Source organism: Gorilla gorilla, chromosome 1 (genome assembly GCF_029281585.2).
Source record: "Gorilla gorilla gorilla isolate KB3781 chromosome 1, NHGRI_mGorGor1-v2.1_pri, whole genome shotgun sequence".
Classification (NCBI taxonomy): domain Eukaryota; kingdom Metazoa; phylum Chordata; class Mammalia; order Primates; family Hominidae; genus Gorilla; species Gorilla gorilla.
This window is the reverse complement of record NC_073224.2, coordinates 19,668,542-19,682,925: the sequence shown is the minus strand read 5'-3', so window position 1 is coordinate 19,682,925 and position 14,384 is coordinate 19,668,542. Positions and strand designations below refer to the sequence as shown.

The 14,384-nt window shown below is 38.0% G+C and overlaps 1 protein-coding gene across 9 annotated transcripts in view; it reads left to right on the top strand.

Annotated features, from left to right (window-relative positions):
- The window catches only part of TTC13 (tetratricopeptide repeat domain 13), a 73,156-nt gene that overhangs the window by 19,503 nt on the left and 39,269 nt on the right, over positions 1–14,384 (top strand). For 5 of the 9 annotated variants that reach the window (XM_031000751.3, XM_031000745.3, XM_055373209.2 and 2 more), the window contains exons 3-4: positions 1,183–1,258; positions 5,084–5,154. In XM_031000751.3, coding sequence (XP_030856611.1) covers positions 1,183–1,258; positions 5,084–5,154 — 147 coding nt within the window. Of the gene's footprint in view, positions 1–1,182; positions 1,259–5,083; positions 5,155–14,034; positions 14,101–14,384 lie in introns of all 9 variants that reach the window. The other 4 variants (XM_031000733.3, XM_031000738.3, XM_055373191.2 and 1 more) reach the window with 1 other exon arrangement.

Sequence of the window (14,384 nt, the reverse complement as noted above, 5' to 3'; positions counted from 1 at the left end):
AGGCGGCGGAGGTTGTGGTGAGCCGAGATCGTGCCATTGCACTCAAGCCTGGGCAAAAAGAGAGAAACTTTGTCTCAAAAAAAAAAAAAAAAAAAGAATTTGATTTGTTTGTACTGTACTTCTCCTGCCCACTTTCTAGTGAATACAAACAACTTAAAATCAGATATATTCTTCAGTGTACTCTTGAGGTTGCTTAGTAAATGATTTCTTCTTTTTGTAGAATTTCATTTCTGTCCTCATCCCTATATCTTTTTGCAGAAAGGCTTGGCAAATGGTAGACTCTCCTCAAATATGAAATAAAGCAATATTTACAGACTCTTTTTCTTGCCTCTAAGCAATTTACTTGCTTTTTTTTCCAGCTTCACTGAGGTGTAATTGACAAATAAAAATTATATATTTACAATGTACAATGTGATTTTATATACATATATGTTGTGAAATGGTTGCCACAGTCAAGCCATCTAAGCAATTATTTATTTATTTTTGAGACAGAGTCTTACTGTTTTGCCCAGGCTGGGGGTACAGTGGCACAATCAGGGCTCCCTGCAGCCTCGACCTCCCGGGCTCAAGCCATCCTCCTGCCTCAGCCCCTACCAAGTAGCTGGGGCTATCAGTGTACATCACCACGTCCAGCTAATTTTTTTGAACTTTAGTAGAGACGAAGTCTCACTTTGTTGCCTAGGCTGATCTCGAAATTCTGGAGCTCAAGTGATCTTCCTACCTTGGTCTCCCAAAGTGCTGGAATTAAAGGTGTGAGCCACCATGCCCTGTCTAAGCAATTTATTAAGGAGAAAAATCTTTTGCATCTGTGAACTTGTCTGTAAACATTTGACAAAGAGGAAGGGCTCATGTTCTGGTCACACCCAGCTGTATATCATCAGTAACACCCTTACGCATTGTTAAACCTGCCACATCTTGAAGCTTTACCAGGTTCCAGGTGTGGAAGCTCCCAGCTGCATAGCAAAACTAGAAGGAGCTGACAAGAGTTTCCCTCTCGTCATCAAGGTTCTACTGAAAGCCATAAAGTGTAAAACATTCCCACAATAGTGGCATTTTCTTGCTTCCACTTAAATCAAATGTAGCCTCAATTTTAATTTTTTAAAATACAGATTTTAATACAAATTTTCTTTCATTTGTGATAGCTAAAATATGTGTTTTTTTTTTTTTTTTTTTTTTTCCCAGAGCCAGGCCAAGTCTATTGCAGAACAGAAGAGATTCCCGTTTGCCACTGATAATGACAGCACAAATGAAGAGTTAGGTAAGACTTGAATCTGATAATATTCCTGTAATATTTGCCTCAAATTTTTGGTTAGATGCATAGCAGGAAGACAGGATGGTAAGGAGTAGAGAGACTGGCTTTGCCAATTTGAGCTGTTTGATCTTGCATGGAGCATTCAGCCCTTGTGACATTCCATTTATTATATGTCAAAAGAAAAAGAAAAGGTTTGGATGGAATAATCTGTTCCAGCTCTCCATTTCTATGGAAATTAATAATTATGGTAATGAGCTCTTATGAGCTGTTCCGATTCAGTAAAAGGTTATTTGTGTGCTGTCATCAGATGTGAGCAATGAAGAAGTGAAAGCAGACTACCTAGTTTTCTGTATAGTGAAATAGCTATGTTTAAGTTATTTTAACTTAAACTTTAAGTTATTTTACTCATGAGGCTAGTCAGTTATTTTTGGGCCCAAGAATGTGGGTGTAGAAAAATTGAATTCATTCGTTTCTGCATGAGTCACATAGTTTGGTGTGTTCATTGCATGTTTTAAAACAGGCTGGTTTTGTCAGTGTCAGATATGCACTGGGTGTGTTTCCCTCACTGTCTAGTGAGTTTACATTTGAAGAAGTGGAGACAAAAATGAATACAGGGCTGAGCAGTGCAACTGGGCAAACTATTGAAGCACATGTTCTTGCATGGGGCCCAGTCGCCGAAGCACCTGCAGGAATTCTTCTCTATCTAATTTATGCATAATTATTTTATCCTTACCATGGTCATACACGTTTGATATTAAGACTAGGTGCTCCTTATATTGGCTTCTTTCCTGTTAGTGCAGGGTCTTGCTCTGTGGCCCAGGCTGGAGTGCAGTGGCACAATCATAGCTCACTACAGCCTTAAACCGGGCTCGAATGATCTTCTTCCCTAGGACTCCTGAGTGGGTAGGATTACAGGTGCACAACACCGTGCCTGGCTAATTTTTTAAAATTTTTTTGTAGAGACCAGTACTCACCATGTTGCCCAGGCTGGTATCAAACTCTTGGGCTCTAGGGATCCTCCTGCCTTGGCCTCCCAGGGTGCTATTTTGAAAATGCTAATTACTTTATGGTGATATTCTTTGAGGAGGCTTTGAGGACTGCCCTTTAAGGCATCAGATCTGGTCTTTTCTGAAGTCCTTGGATTCTACTTAGAGTAGTATTTATTTATTGAATAATGAGTTCAGAGCCTGATATGTGCCAGATCTGTTTTGTTCTCCAAGAATAATCCTAGTAGACCCTGGGGTAGTGTAGGCCCTGAGCTGGCCTACGATCTTTTGTATCCAGTATTTTTTCTTGAAAAAATGACATCTGTGAACATATACATTGCTCGGAGATGTGGGGTTGCTGGTGAGTAGAGATTTCTGAGAGAAGTCCAGTTATACCAGCTTTTCCTTTATGTCTTTAGACTCCTACAACAAAATTTAGATCCTAATATTTGTATTTGCACAAGATTTGGGTTATGATTATTCTTTTATTAATGGATACTTCTGCGTTTTTTTCACAAAATGTTGAGCTTTAGGTGGAGGGATTTGAAAACTGCATTTGATTTTAAGTGGAATTCAATCACTTAGATGTGGACAGCCATCTAAATATGTTCCTAAAGTACAAAATTTATCTCTAAAAATCATATTTGTTTTTATGGCTCATTGATTGATTTGTTCATTCAACAGATATTTACTGATTATGGGATAATAAATAGGAAATAAAAATTTAGATTTGAAAGGAAACTTTAAGAAAATTTTCTACAGGCTTATTAAGCAAGACCCAGACAGTTATGAGAAGTGACTGAGGTCCCCATGATCACACGGCTGGTGAGTGGCAGAGCCAGAATCCGAGCTCAGATCTTGGCTTTCTGATCAAATTGTCATCTTCCTGCATTCAAAAAAGTACAAGTTTATGTTTTTATCCGTGTTCATCTGACCATTAAGGGATTTCAGCCCCTTGGCCATCCCTCCAGTGCACAGTGGTTTGGGAACTGACTTGAATTTTCTCAGCGTACCGGGCTGCCTGGGAGGTTAGGCTCCGGAGCCAGGCAGCTTGCTGCCTTCCTCTCACTTACTGCTTATGGTCCTTGGACAGCTCGTTTAACCACTTTCTACTTTATTTCCTTGTCTGCAAAATGGGGTTAATAATTGTACCTACCTCATTGCAGTGGAGGAGCAAATGAGTTAATACTGGTAAAGGATGTTACTGTGCCTGGCACATATTAAGAATGCAATGCCTGTAGCCACTGTGATTCTTGCTGCTGTTTTTACTACTAATATTACTGCCTCCACCACCCCCACCAAAACTAAAGGTATCCTCTCATTACCTGGAGGTTAGCTAACTGAATGGTATCTATTGTCAGCACTCTGAACATGAATTTGGGCTTAATTTATCTTTTCAAAGAAAGTAGGGCAAAAGGGCTCTCTTTTTATTTTGAAGAATGCCCCCAGAAGTGCTTATATTATTATGGTGTTCAATTTGAACTTTATTTTATTGATTTATGAATGTATTTTAAACTCTTCCTGCATTTCGTTTCTGTTTCTGCTTTAATTTTTTACTCCTTTTTTTTTTTTTTTTTTTTTTTGAGATGGAGTCTCTCTCTGTCGCCCAGGCTGGAGTGCCGTGGTGCCATCTCGGCTCACTGCAAGCTCCGCCTCTTGGGTTCATGCCATTCTCCTGCCTCAGCCTCCTGAGTAGCTGGGACTAGAGGCGCCCGCCACCATGCCCAGCTAATTTTTTTTTTGTTTTGTATATTTAGTAGAGACGGGGTTTCACCATGTTAGCCAGGATGGTCTCGATCTCCTGACCTTGTGATCTGCCCGCCTCAGCCTCCCAAAGTGCTGGGATTACAGGTGTAAGTCACCACGCCCGGCCTATTTTTACTGCTTTTTTAACTGTCAGAAAATATAAGCTCTTAATGACAGTAAGAGTTTTCATTGCCTATCTTCTTGAACACCTGTTAGGTCCTAAAGGATATTGCAGTAAAGCTTTACAGAAAAGCTTTTTTGCAAATAAATGTTATCAAAATAGTGATGTTGAGTGAGGAATAAAATGTTTTTCAGGGATTTTGGCGGGGCTAAGGGTCAAGCAGTCAGGGCAAATTTTATAGATGGTAATGTAATCTAGCATATTCAAACATTGGTTTTTGGATGGGTGGGAGAATTTAGTCAGAATATTGCTGTGTTTTCAGAGATTGTCCTGGCTCTAACTTCAAAATACCACTTTCCTAAACAATGTGATACAAAGTGGTTCATCTTTAGTGTATATTTTGAGTAGCGTTTTGACTATATTTTGAATGGAAGAAGTAGGAAAAAGACTGTCATTGCGTTATAGTGGTTTGTATTATCCACAGTTAAGCATTATGTTAATACATTTGAGTCCCTGTTTTTGTTCTTATTAGGTAATTGGCAGTAAATTCGGCACTCTCAGGAATTGAGATTTGTGATGCTGTTTGGGTATTTCTCGTAACATTCACAGTAAAAATCACATTGCCATGTTATGTGGACATTATTTGGGCTTATTACTAGCTTTTATATAGCTAGGAGACATCACAAAGGTTATTTGGGATTTGAAAATGAATGATGGCCTTAGAAAAAGATCAGTATCTCTTGTAGGCAGATATTTTATAAATGACTTGAACAATTTAAATCTAGATGGAATTGGAAGGCTGATTAGCAAGTGTAGAGTGGTGAAAGTAGAAGAATTCAATGACACCTTATTAACTTCTAGGTTTTCTTCTTCCAGTGCTTGGAGCTGCCTTTGGAGATTTACCAAAGCATTTAGTTATTGATTCTAGTTAGAGCTACTTTATTCTTTCCTTTAATATTTTTGTATTTTGTTTCATAGCTATTGCTTATGTCTTGATTGGCAGTGGTCTGTATGATGAAGCAATACGGCATTTTTCAACAATGCTTCAGGTAAATTTTCTTCTTATTTATGTAATTTTGAGTTTATGGTCATGACAAAAATATGGACTAATGAACAGCTGAAGTGCTGTAATACGACATGTTTTTAAATTATACGAGAAAGCGAAAGAAATTGGTATGGACTGAGCACTTTCTTGCTGCCAGGCCTTGTGACATGCTTTCATTAATCTTTTAAATGAAAGATTTTAAAGAAAACTTCATTTTAAATGAGAAAAGGGAATCTAATCAGGTCAAGCAATTTACTCATAGTCTCCCGACCATCAAATTGCAGAGATGGGATTCAAATGCAAGCTTTAAAAAAACATTAGCTTCAGTTCACTTTCCTCTCTACCACAATATCTCCCATGAGATCCGGACACTGGAAATTCTTGAAATTCCAGCTTAATTTCACACAGGAGTTGATCTTCATGATTAACTTAATTTCTACTCATAGGTATGTTTCTCGCCTTAAAGTATAATTATGAGACTCCTCAGTGAAGTATTGGGTCTTTACTGATTGGTGGCTGCGCTAAAGTCTAGTTAAGATAAAGCATTTAAGCACTACATGTATAAGAGTTGCAAAGAAGGCTGGTAGCTGCCCAGCGTCATTGGCCTTTTATCTTGTATCATTATTCAACTGTATGCACTGTTGGTGCCTAACCATTTGTTGATTGTTGATGTGTCTTTCCAGTGAAGAAGACATGGATTTTAGAGCTAGAGATGCCTTAATTCTAATCCACTTTGCTTCTTGCTACCAAGTTATTTAAACTCCTGAGTTATGGAGATAATAATAACTACCTCCAAAAAAATTCTTTTTTGGTTTAAATGAAATGTCCTATTAAAGTACTTAGTACCCAGTGCCTGGCACATAGTAAGTGCTTAGTAAATTTTGGCTAGTCAAAGTACCATTCTGGTATATTCATCTGTGTTAACTGTAGCAAGTGCCAACAAATACCTTCCAGTCTAGCAGGCAGACTTAATTTAAATGATTCATTTTGAAATTTTAGCTCTGCTTTTGTTTTCTCTTTAAAAATAAGGTTAATTATACTGATAATATCTTCATTCTCAAACAATTGATGAGATATTTTTAGGTATTAATTTGAGGTCTTTGGATCCAAGGAGTGGTATATTTGGGTGGTCATGTGGAACACTATTCTTCAGTGGAATTTAAAGTACAAAGGGTAGATTATAAATAGTTTAAAAAATCACCTTTCTGTTAAGTATTGGCAATGTTATAAAAGGTAAGCAAACACTTTTACACAGTTAACACCTGACCCTGGTTTGAAAGGGAGGTTTTGATACGTTTATAGGAGCAAATATCAGTTAATTTAAGGCAACCAGGCTGGAGTGTAGAATCCAGCAGAAAACAGGAATTTGCAGATGTATTATTTTATTCAACTTTTTGAAAATGTTATTACCATTGTGGTTGAAGACAATATAATACTCTTAAAGAAAATATTTTAAATAATAAAAAATTTCCGAATTCTGCCACTTTAACATTGTTTAAATTTTTTATTTATGCCTTTTCAAAGTATGCATTTGTTTTATAATCTGAATATATGTACTGTTTTGTATTACTTTTTCACTTAATTCTATGCTGTAAATGTTTATCAGTATTTTTCTACAATCTTATTTTTAATGGCTCTATAATATGCCTTTGTTTTGTCCATTTATAGTTGTAAGACATTTCTCTTGCAATTGTGTTCAGAAAGTATATTAGCATTTTTCTTTTTGTGCAAAGAAGATAATGTATTGAAATGTGATATCGCATTTTCATCAATCTCTGATACAATGGGTTGCTTTCAGCTGGGAAATCTCTTTGAGAATGTGTGGATTATAAGGTTGGACTGCTTTGCTCGCAGTTCAGACTATTGATGGGGCAGGGATGAAGGCAGTGGAAAGTTCAGATGCAGAAGAATGAACTGGGTGGTCATTTATAACATATTTTTATTAGCAGCAAGAATGCCCTTGGCTTTCCTGCTGGTGCTTTCCTCAGTGATTTCTCTCTCCTTACCCTTTATCTCAGTGCTTCCCAGCTCTTTCCACATCATGGCAGATGTGGAAATAATATCTGCATGGCACATGGGTAAACAAGAATAATTTGGAGGCATCCAGATAAAGCTTTGTGAAAATCTGTCACATTTTCTTTGTATTATATGACTGATAAGGAATAGAAAATTCGAAGATTCTATACTCCAGCTAGAGAGCAAGAACCTGTCTCTAAGAAAAGAAAGAAATACGAAGATTCGATGTTAAATGCTAAAATTGTTTTCAAAAGTTCTAATGAGAAACTTGATCCTACTTTTCTGGACAAAACTTTTCTATATTAGAGTTTATGTTTGAAATTGATGCACGCAGTCTCTGTTTGAGTTTTCTGTTGATTACATCAAATTCTCGATAGCCAGTGTCATCGAGACACTGTAAAAGTAGGTGATAGCAAATGTCCAAAGAATAGTTATTGCTTCTTCTCCAATTGACTGAAAATCCTTTTTTCATCATGAATCATAATTTGCATAAATTATTCTCTTTAAATTATGTATCACACATATGATTATTCTCTAAATCTAATTACTCTTTTCTTTTTTGTTTGTTTTTTTCTTTTGTTGGCAAGTGTAGTGATAAAATTTCTTGCAGTATGAAATACATTTTTATCTCAATAATACTTTTTCATATCCAGTATTTCAGAATAGTGATGAAGCTTTTCTTCAAGCCTACACAGATGTTGCTCTACTACTTTTTATTCTTCACGTTGCACCTGAGCTAAATATCACTTGAGAACCATTTTTCTCTGTATATGCTAATAAGTTTTTACCTGTTCCTTGCAGGACTTTCTAGATATGCAAAAACGCAGTATTTTTAAGCCAGTAAATGTCCTTTGACAAATCTACAAAGTGGTAGCTATTCATGTACAGACTTTTTGGTTTTCTTGAGTTCATTAACTCTTGGCAATCTTTTTTTTTTTTTTTTAGACAGCTCATGAGCTCCAGTATGAAGCAGCAGAGCATGGAATATGATTCTGTTTATAGAAGCAGGCAACAAATGGGGACTCGGGGGCTTGGATTTTATTAGAATCACTGTTTTGATAAGCTCATTTAATATGATTTTCAAATCTACATATAAAGGGTATTTTAACTCCAGAATGACTTTTTGATATAAAGCTCTTACACCTTTCCTGTTGTCTTGGTTTCACCATCAGGTTACAAACCTGGGAAATATTTCCATAATCCTCGGTGTTTCAAAGTGTTTATTGGAATGTTTGTTCCCTGTGGTTTGATTTTCCTTTACAGAAGTATCAGGGTTTCTAACTGAGCACAATGACAGGGTTTAATAGATGTCGGTCTGCATTGGAAACTCTTGATTTTTAAAGCTTATAAGTTAGTGTTGCTTCTATGCCAATGCTCTGAAGTCATTTCCATGTGTGTCAATGCATCAGTAATAGTGTTCTTGAGTTGAAAAGTAGAACTTTTTCCTGATTTCTGTGCTGCTTTGGTCCTCATGCAGGGATGGGTTTACCATAAATGCTTCAACAATTTTATGAGGTAATTTGGCCTGTGCTATTTATTATGTGACCTTGAGCTCATCTGATTTTGATCTGATTCCAGTGGAACTGAACTTGTAAAAGAACATTATTTCCTATTTTACATTAGCATACAAAATTGGAAACATTCCTCTGCATAGAATTTTAAATAACATCCTTTATGCAAATATGTGTGTTCGTCACTTAGGTGAAATCTAATCCTCATTACATTGCTTATCTACTGACCGTTTCAACTTGTTTGTTTTTAGATCCAGTGACTTTCCAGTTTTAATAAAAAAGCCAGCCTGCTAGTGGTAAATACAGTAAATACTGTAAAATTTAAAGTCACTATATAAGTAATGAAATGAGGATAATATATTAGACTCTTTTTTTTTTTTGAGAATTGAGACATCTAAGTAGACACAACACCATTTAGGCAACTGTTATACCATGATTTTGTAGTTGCATAAAGTAAAATTGGAAGATTGAAGTATTCATTTTCATTTCAGTCTTTTTAAGAGTACAGAAACTTTTTAAAGAAACTTTTTAAAAAGTTTCTGAAAACTTTATAAAGTATAAATATTATAAAAATATTTTGAAAAATTGCTCTTCAGAGCCTAATTTGTTTTTAGGAATAAACGTTGGTTTTTATTTTGAAAAACCCAATAATTTACTGTGGCATTCCATAAAGAAAAGTTTTTGGCTTTTAGCTAATGATAGATAAAATAATAAATAAAGTTGTATCAACTTTTAAAAGTAATAAAATCTGTTATTTAAATTTAGGAAGGCTCAATACTAGACTGTAGATATAACAGCCACAATAATTATATGTCCTTCTTTACTGTTAGGAAAAAATTCTAAAAAGAAAGAATAAATTGGGCCAGGTGTGGTGGCTCAGGCCTGTAATCCCAGCACTTTGGGAGGCCAAGGCGGGTGGATCACGAGGTCAGGAGATTGAGACTATCCTGGCTAACATGGTGAAACCCCGTCTCTACTAAAAATACAAAAACAAAATTAGCTGGGCATGGTGGCTGGCGCCTGTAGTCCCAGCTACTCAGGAGGCTGAGGCGGGAGAATGGCGTGAACCCTGGAGTTGGAACTTGCAGTGAGCCAAGATCCCCGCCACTGCAGTCCAGCCTGGGTGACAGCGAGGCTTCGTCTCAAAAATAAAAAATAAAAAAAAAAAGAAAGAATAAATTGAATAGAGAAAACCTAAATACTTTACAGATAAGCACAGTAATAAATTCAGTGCTGTAGTAATGATGAGACCCTGGGGTGACTTGAGGGGAGGCCCGTGCGAGGGCCTCTGTGTGGGGCACACATCCAATCCTGCAGTCAAGATGATGATGGCTACCTTTAGGAAGTTGTCAGTGTTCGGATATTTCAGCTGTTGCAAATTTTTGAATGGCTGGTTTTTTTTTTTTAATTTAAAATTTTTATTACTATAAAAATGTTCCAGCTGCAAGAGCTGGAGGGCCACCATACGTCATTCAGTGTAGCACATCTGTCATAGAGTTTTGCCTTCCTGTTACCCTGGATTGGGCTCTTGTTTTCCATTGACTGCACCCCACTATTATTAGCCATGTTGTCCTGCTTGCTTCCCCTTTGGGAAGAACAGGCTTAGCAGAGCTGACTTTGATCTGATAGGCAAATCCTTGTCTTCTGTGTTGGTTTCTGCTTGCTATTCCTAGTATGTGGCAAGAATAGCATGGCTTTGCATGGCATTCCTAGCACATGGAACCTGAGACAGCTAACAGTACGCCCTGAGTAAATAATTGTGGAATGGATGGCTGACATCCATACAGTGAACAGTGGGAATAAAGGAGAAGGAGCATATTTATTTTCCAGGGGCGTCTGGAAGGAATCCAAAGGTGGTGTTTGAACTGAGACTTAAGGGATCAAAGGAATTTCTTGGGGACCGAGGCAATGGGTGAGTGTTTCAGACAGAGGGGATAGCATTTGCAAATGCACTGCATTTGGGAAAGCATCTTGTATGTAGGGAATTATTAAATGATTCTGATTTCTAGGGTATGAAGTGAAGCTGGGTGTGGTGGCTCACGCCTGTAACCCCAGCAGTTTGGGAGGTTGAAGCAGGAAGATTGCTTGAACCCAGGAGCTTGAGACCAGCCTGGGCAACAAAGTGAGACCCCCATCTCAACAAAAAAATTTTAAAATTAGCCTGGTGTGATCGTACACTGCTATAGCCTCAGGTACTTGAAAGGCTGAGGTGGGAGTTTGAGCCCAGGAGTTTGAGGCTGTAGTGAGCTAGGCTTGCACCACTGTACTCTAGCATGGGTGACAGAGTGAGACCCTGTCTTTATGAAAAGAAAAAAAAAAAAAGAGGAAGGAGATGAGGCTGAACAGTAAGCAGGAAAATGATTAATATTTTCTGCAGAGCCATTTAGATGTTACCTTTTTTTTTTTTGTATTGTGAGTTGCTACCCTTTAGTGGGTCCTGAAATTAATTGGCAAGTCAAGATTAACACTTTTTTTTTTTTTAAGTGAAATATGCTGGACTAGAAAATATCAGATTCCATTGTGTACAGGAAGTCCTAGGTGTAACCTACTGAAACTGTTTTCTGATACATGTGTGTATATATTGTGCACATGTGTATGTGTGTACTGGATTGTAATGTAAAATGTATTTCAGTGATTTGGAGTTTAAAAAGTTTGAATGTCACTGTATTAGGTGTTGGGGAGTCACTGAATAATTTCAGTTAGGGAAATGATATGATGAGACTTTAGTGTTAGAAAGATAACTCTTGGTGTATATCTGGAGAATAGATAGGAAGAAATGGGAACAGGTAGGGTGATCACAGTATCCTAGGTGAGAGAGGAAGGCTTAGAATAGGGCAGTGGCTGATGGAGTGGGTGGGAGGATGCCGATCTGTTCAGGAGGTGAGATGGCCAGGATTTGGTGAGGGGTGTGTGACCTGGAGAGCAGGAGGATGCCAGAGCACCAGCCCCAGCCACGGGTGTGCGGGGATGCCAGTTGTATTTGTAGAATAACTGCTTATTTACATCTTTTTCTGATTCACCTCTTGGTCATCTGGAGTAAACTTTTTTCTGTTAGGAGAAAAGCAGCTTGGATAATATATTTTGAACCATAACAAATCTGAGCATAGGTTTGGTTCTTCCTGGAGCTGTATGTTATCCTAAAGCAAGCTTGTCCAACCCATGGGCCAGATGCAGCCCAGGATGGCTTTGAATGTGGCTCAACACAGCCTTGTAAAGTTTCTTAAAACATTATGAGATTTTTTTTTTTTTTTAAGCTCATTAGTTATCATTAGTGTTAAGGTATTTTTTGTGTGGCCTAAGACAATTCTTCTCCCAGTGTGGCCCAGGGAAGCCAAAAGATTGGACACCCCTGCTCTAGAGGATGAGCTCACTGGGCTTACCGCCTCCCACCCCAGCCTGGCCAGGGTTCGGTTCGACTGTTGACTGTTCTGTCTTCTGGCTTTTTTGCTACAGAAAAGCATGACGCCAGTCTTACTTTTAATTCCTCATTAGGTTCCCTTTTTTCCTGCTCCCCTTTTCCCCCTGACACCTGTATCCTTTCTCCATCCAAACCACTTACTCTGCCTTCCTTTAAGCCAGGAAGAATACTTAAATGTTTAAAGTGCTTATCTCTGAGGGGGGCAGGCTTATAGGGCTCCTTTACTTTCTGCTTGGTGCTTTTCTTCATTTTCTAAAGTTTTTACAGGGAAACATGTATTACTTAAAACATACTTTTTTCTGATTATAAATGAGCATGTCTGTTTTAAACAATTAACAGGAATATAACAATATATTAAGTACAGTGGGAATATATCTAGTAATCTCACTCCCCAGAGGAAATTCCTGGTAGCATTTTGGAGTTTCTTTCTGTGCACCTAATGGCTCACACAATCACGTATAAGTATGATTTGTGAAATATGACTACCATCTTTCTGTAGGTCTGTAACATGTACTGTTCCCCGCCCCTCTTAGAAAATAGCATGAGCAACCTCTATACCAGTTACATATAACTCATAAATCGAGAACTTTGTAGGGGCCAGGGAGGTAACATGAGTAAAGAAAGTTGGTGCAGTGTGGCTGTGATGGGTAGGCCCTGTGGTGAACTGATGGACTTGTACCTCTCATCTATAGAGACAGCCAGTGCTTAGCTCTAGTCTTATTTATTGCTGTGTGAGAATGCCAAAATATGGGCCCATGTTTGTTGGATCTTTTGATGTTCTAAGAGAAGCTAGAAACCTGAAATTGTTTAGTTGAATTTTTGCAATTTTTCATACACCATGTAGTCCAATCTGCTGTCTGGGTTGTGGCCAGCGATATGCCAGTTTACCACTGGATATAGATGCATCTCATTCTATTTGAGTAGCCTTTAGGAAAATTTAAATGCGTGTTATCTTCTCCTTTATTTTTTCCCATTTACTCATCATTGAAGTGAATGTGTTCATTTTCTATAATACTGGCAGATACCCTAGCTCAGATTTGAAACTGAACAATAGATTAATCTATCAAGTTTTTGCAGAGTTTCTTTCTGGAGAATCCAGTGCCGTTCTATTAAATCCCTTAGCAGTGCAAGACTTCCACCCAGGACCTTATAGCCAGAGGCAGCTGTTTATTCTTCTTTCTTAACTGTATAGCGAACCATTCAGAGAAGTAAAAATTGTAGAGACTAAATGTAGATGAGAGGCATTTCATTCACTCACCAACTAACCTGTGTGTAAGGACTCAATGGCCGGGGTCAACAGATGTTTTGTCCTTGGTCCTGATAGGTGTTTCCTCCACCCCATCTGGATTGCAGAATAACAGGAGAAAGCATGGGAGCAGGCTGCAAAAAGAGTCTGCTTTTTATTTCAACCCATTAGTATGAAGGGTTGAATTAATCTCCAACAGATTTCAGTGCAGCCTCATTTCTAGTTCGTCATTGTGTTGGCACTGAGTGGTTCTTTCCTTTTCAGGTAATTTCATGGATATATGAAAGGAAACACACTAGTTACAGGCATTACCTAATCCTTTGCTCACATCTCTTTACCCCTCTGAGCCTCCTTCTTCTCTGTAAGACATGATTGCTGATGCTGCCAGAGTTGTTGAGAGGATTGCATTTTAAATAAGATGACTCTGTGAAAGAAACCAGCATGTTTCTGCGTAATGTTGGTTCCCTTCTCTCTCTATTATTTTTTTCAACATGAAACTTTTATCACATTTCATACAAATGAGCTTTAAGAACATAGACTTTTCAGGTTGGAGACTGCGTATTGACTTACGAGTGGTCATAGCATAAAGAAGTAGAGCTGTCACTTGTGGCATTAACGTGCTTTAAGCAGAAACTGATTTTTTGTTTTGTTTTGTTTATGGTTTTTGACGTGTTTTTGTTTTGGTCTGACTAGGAGGAGCCTGATCTGGTTAGTGCAATTTATGGCCGAGGGATAGCCTATGGAAAGAAGGGACTACATGTGAGTATGTAATAGTTACGATTGCCATAGCGCCTACATGACCTGACACAGACCAGGGTTTTGCTAGAACTGCTACTGTTCATTGACCCTTGATGGGATGTGGAGTGGTATCCATCATTCCAGTTCACAGATGAGAAAATGGCAGCTAGTAAGTGGTGGACTGGGGATTTCCATCCAGATCTTCTGAAGTCAACTTTGATGAACTGGATAGACTAAGAAAAGCATGAGACCCTGCTTGCTTTCCTAAGAGATATTCAATGGTCCAAGTGGAGACTGGGCATCAA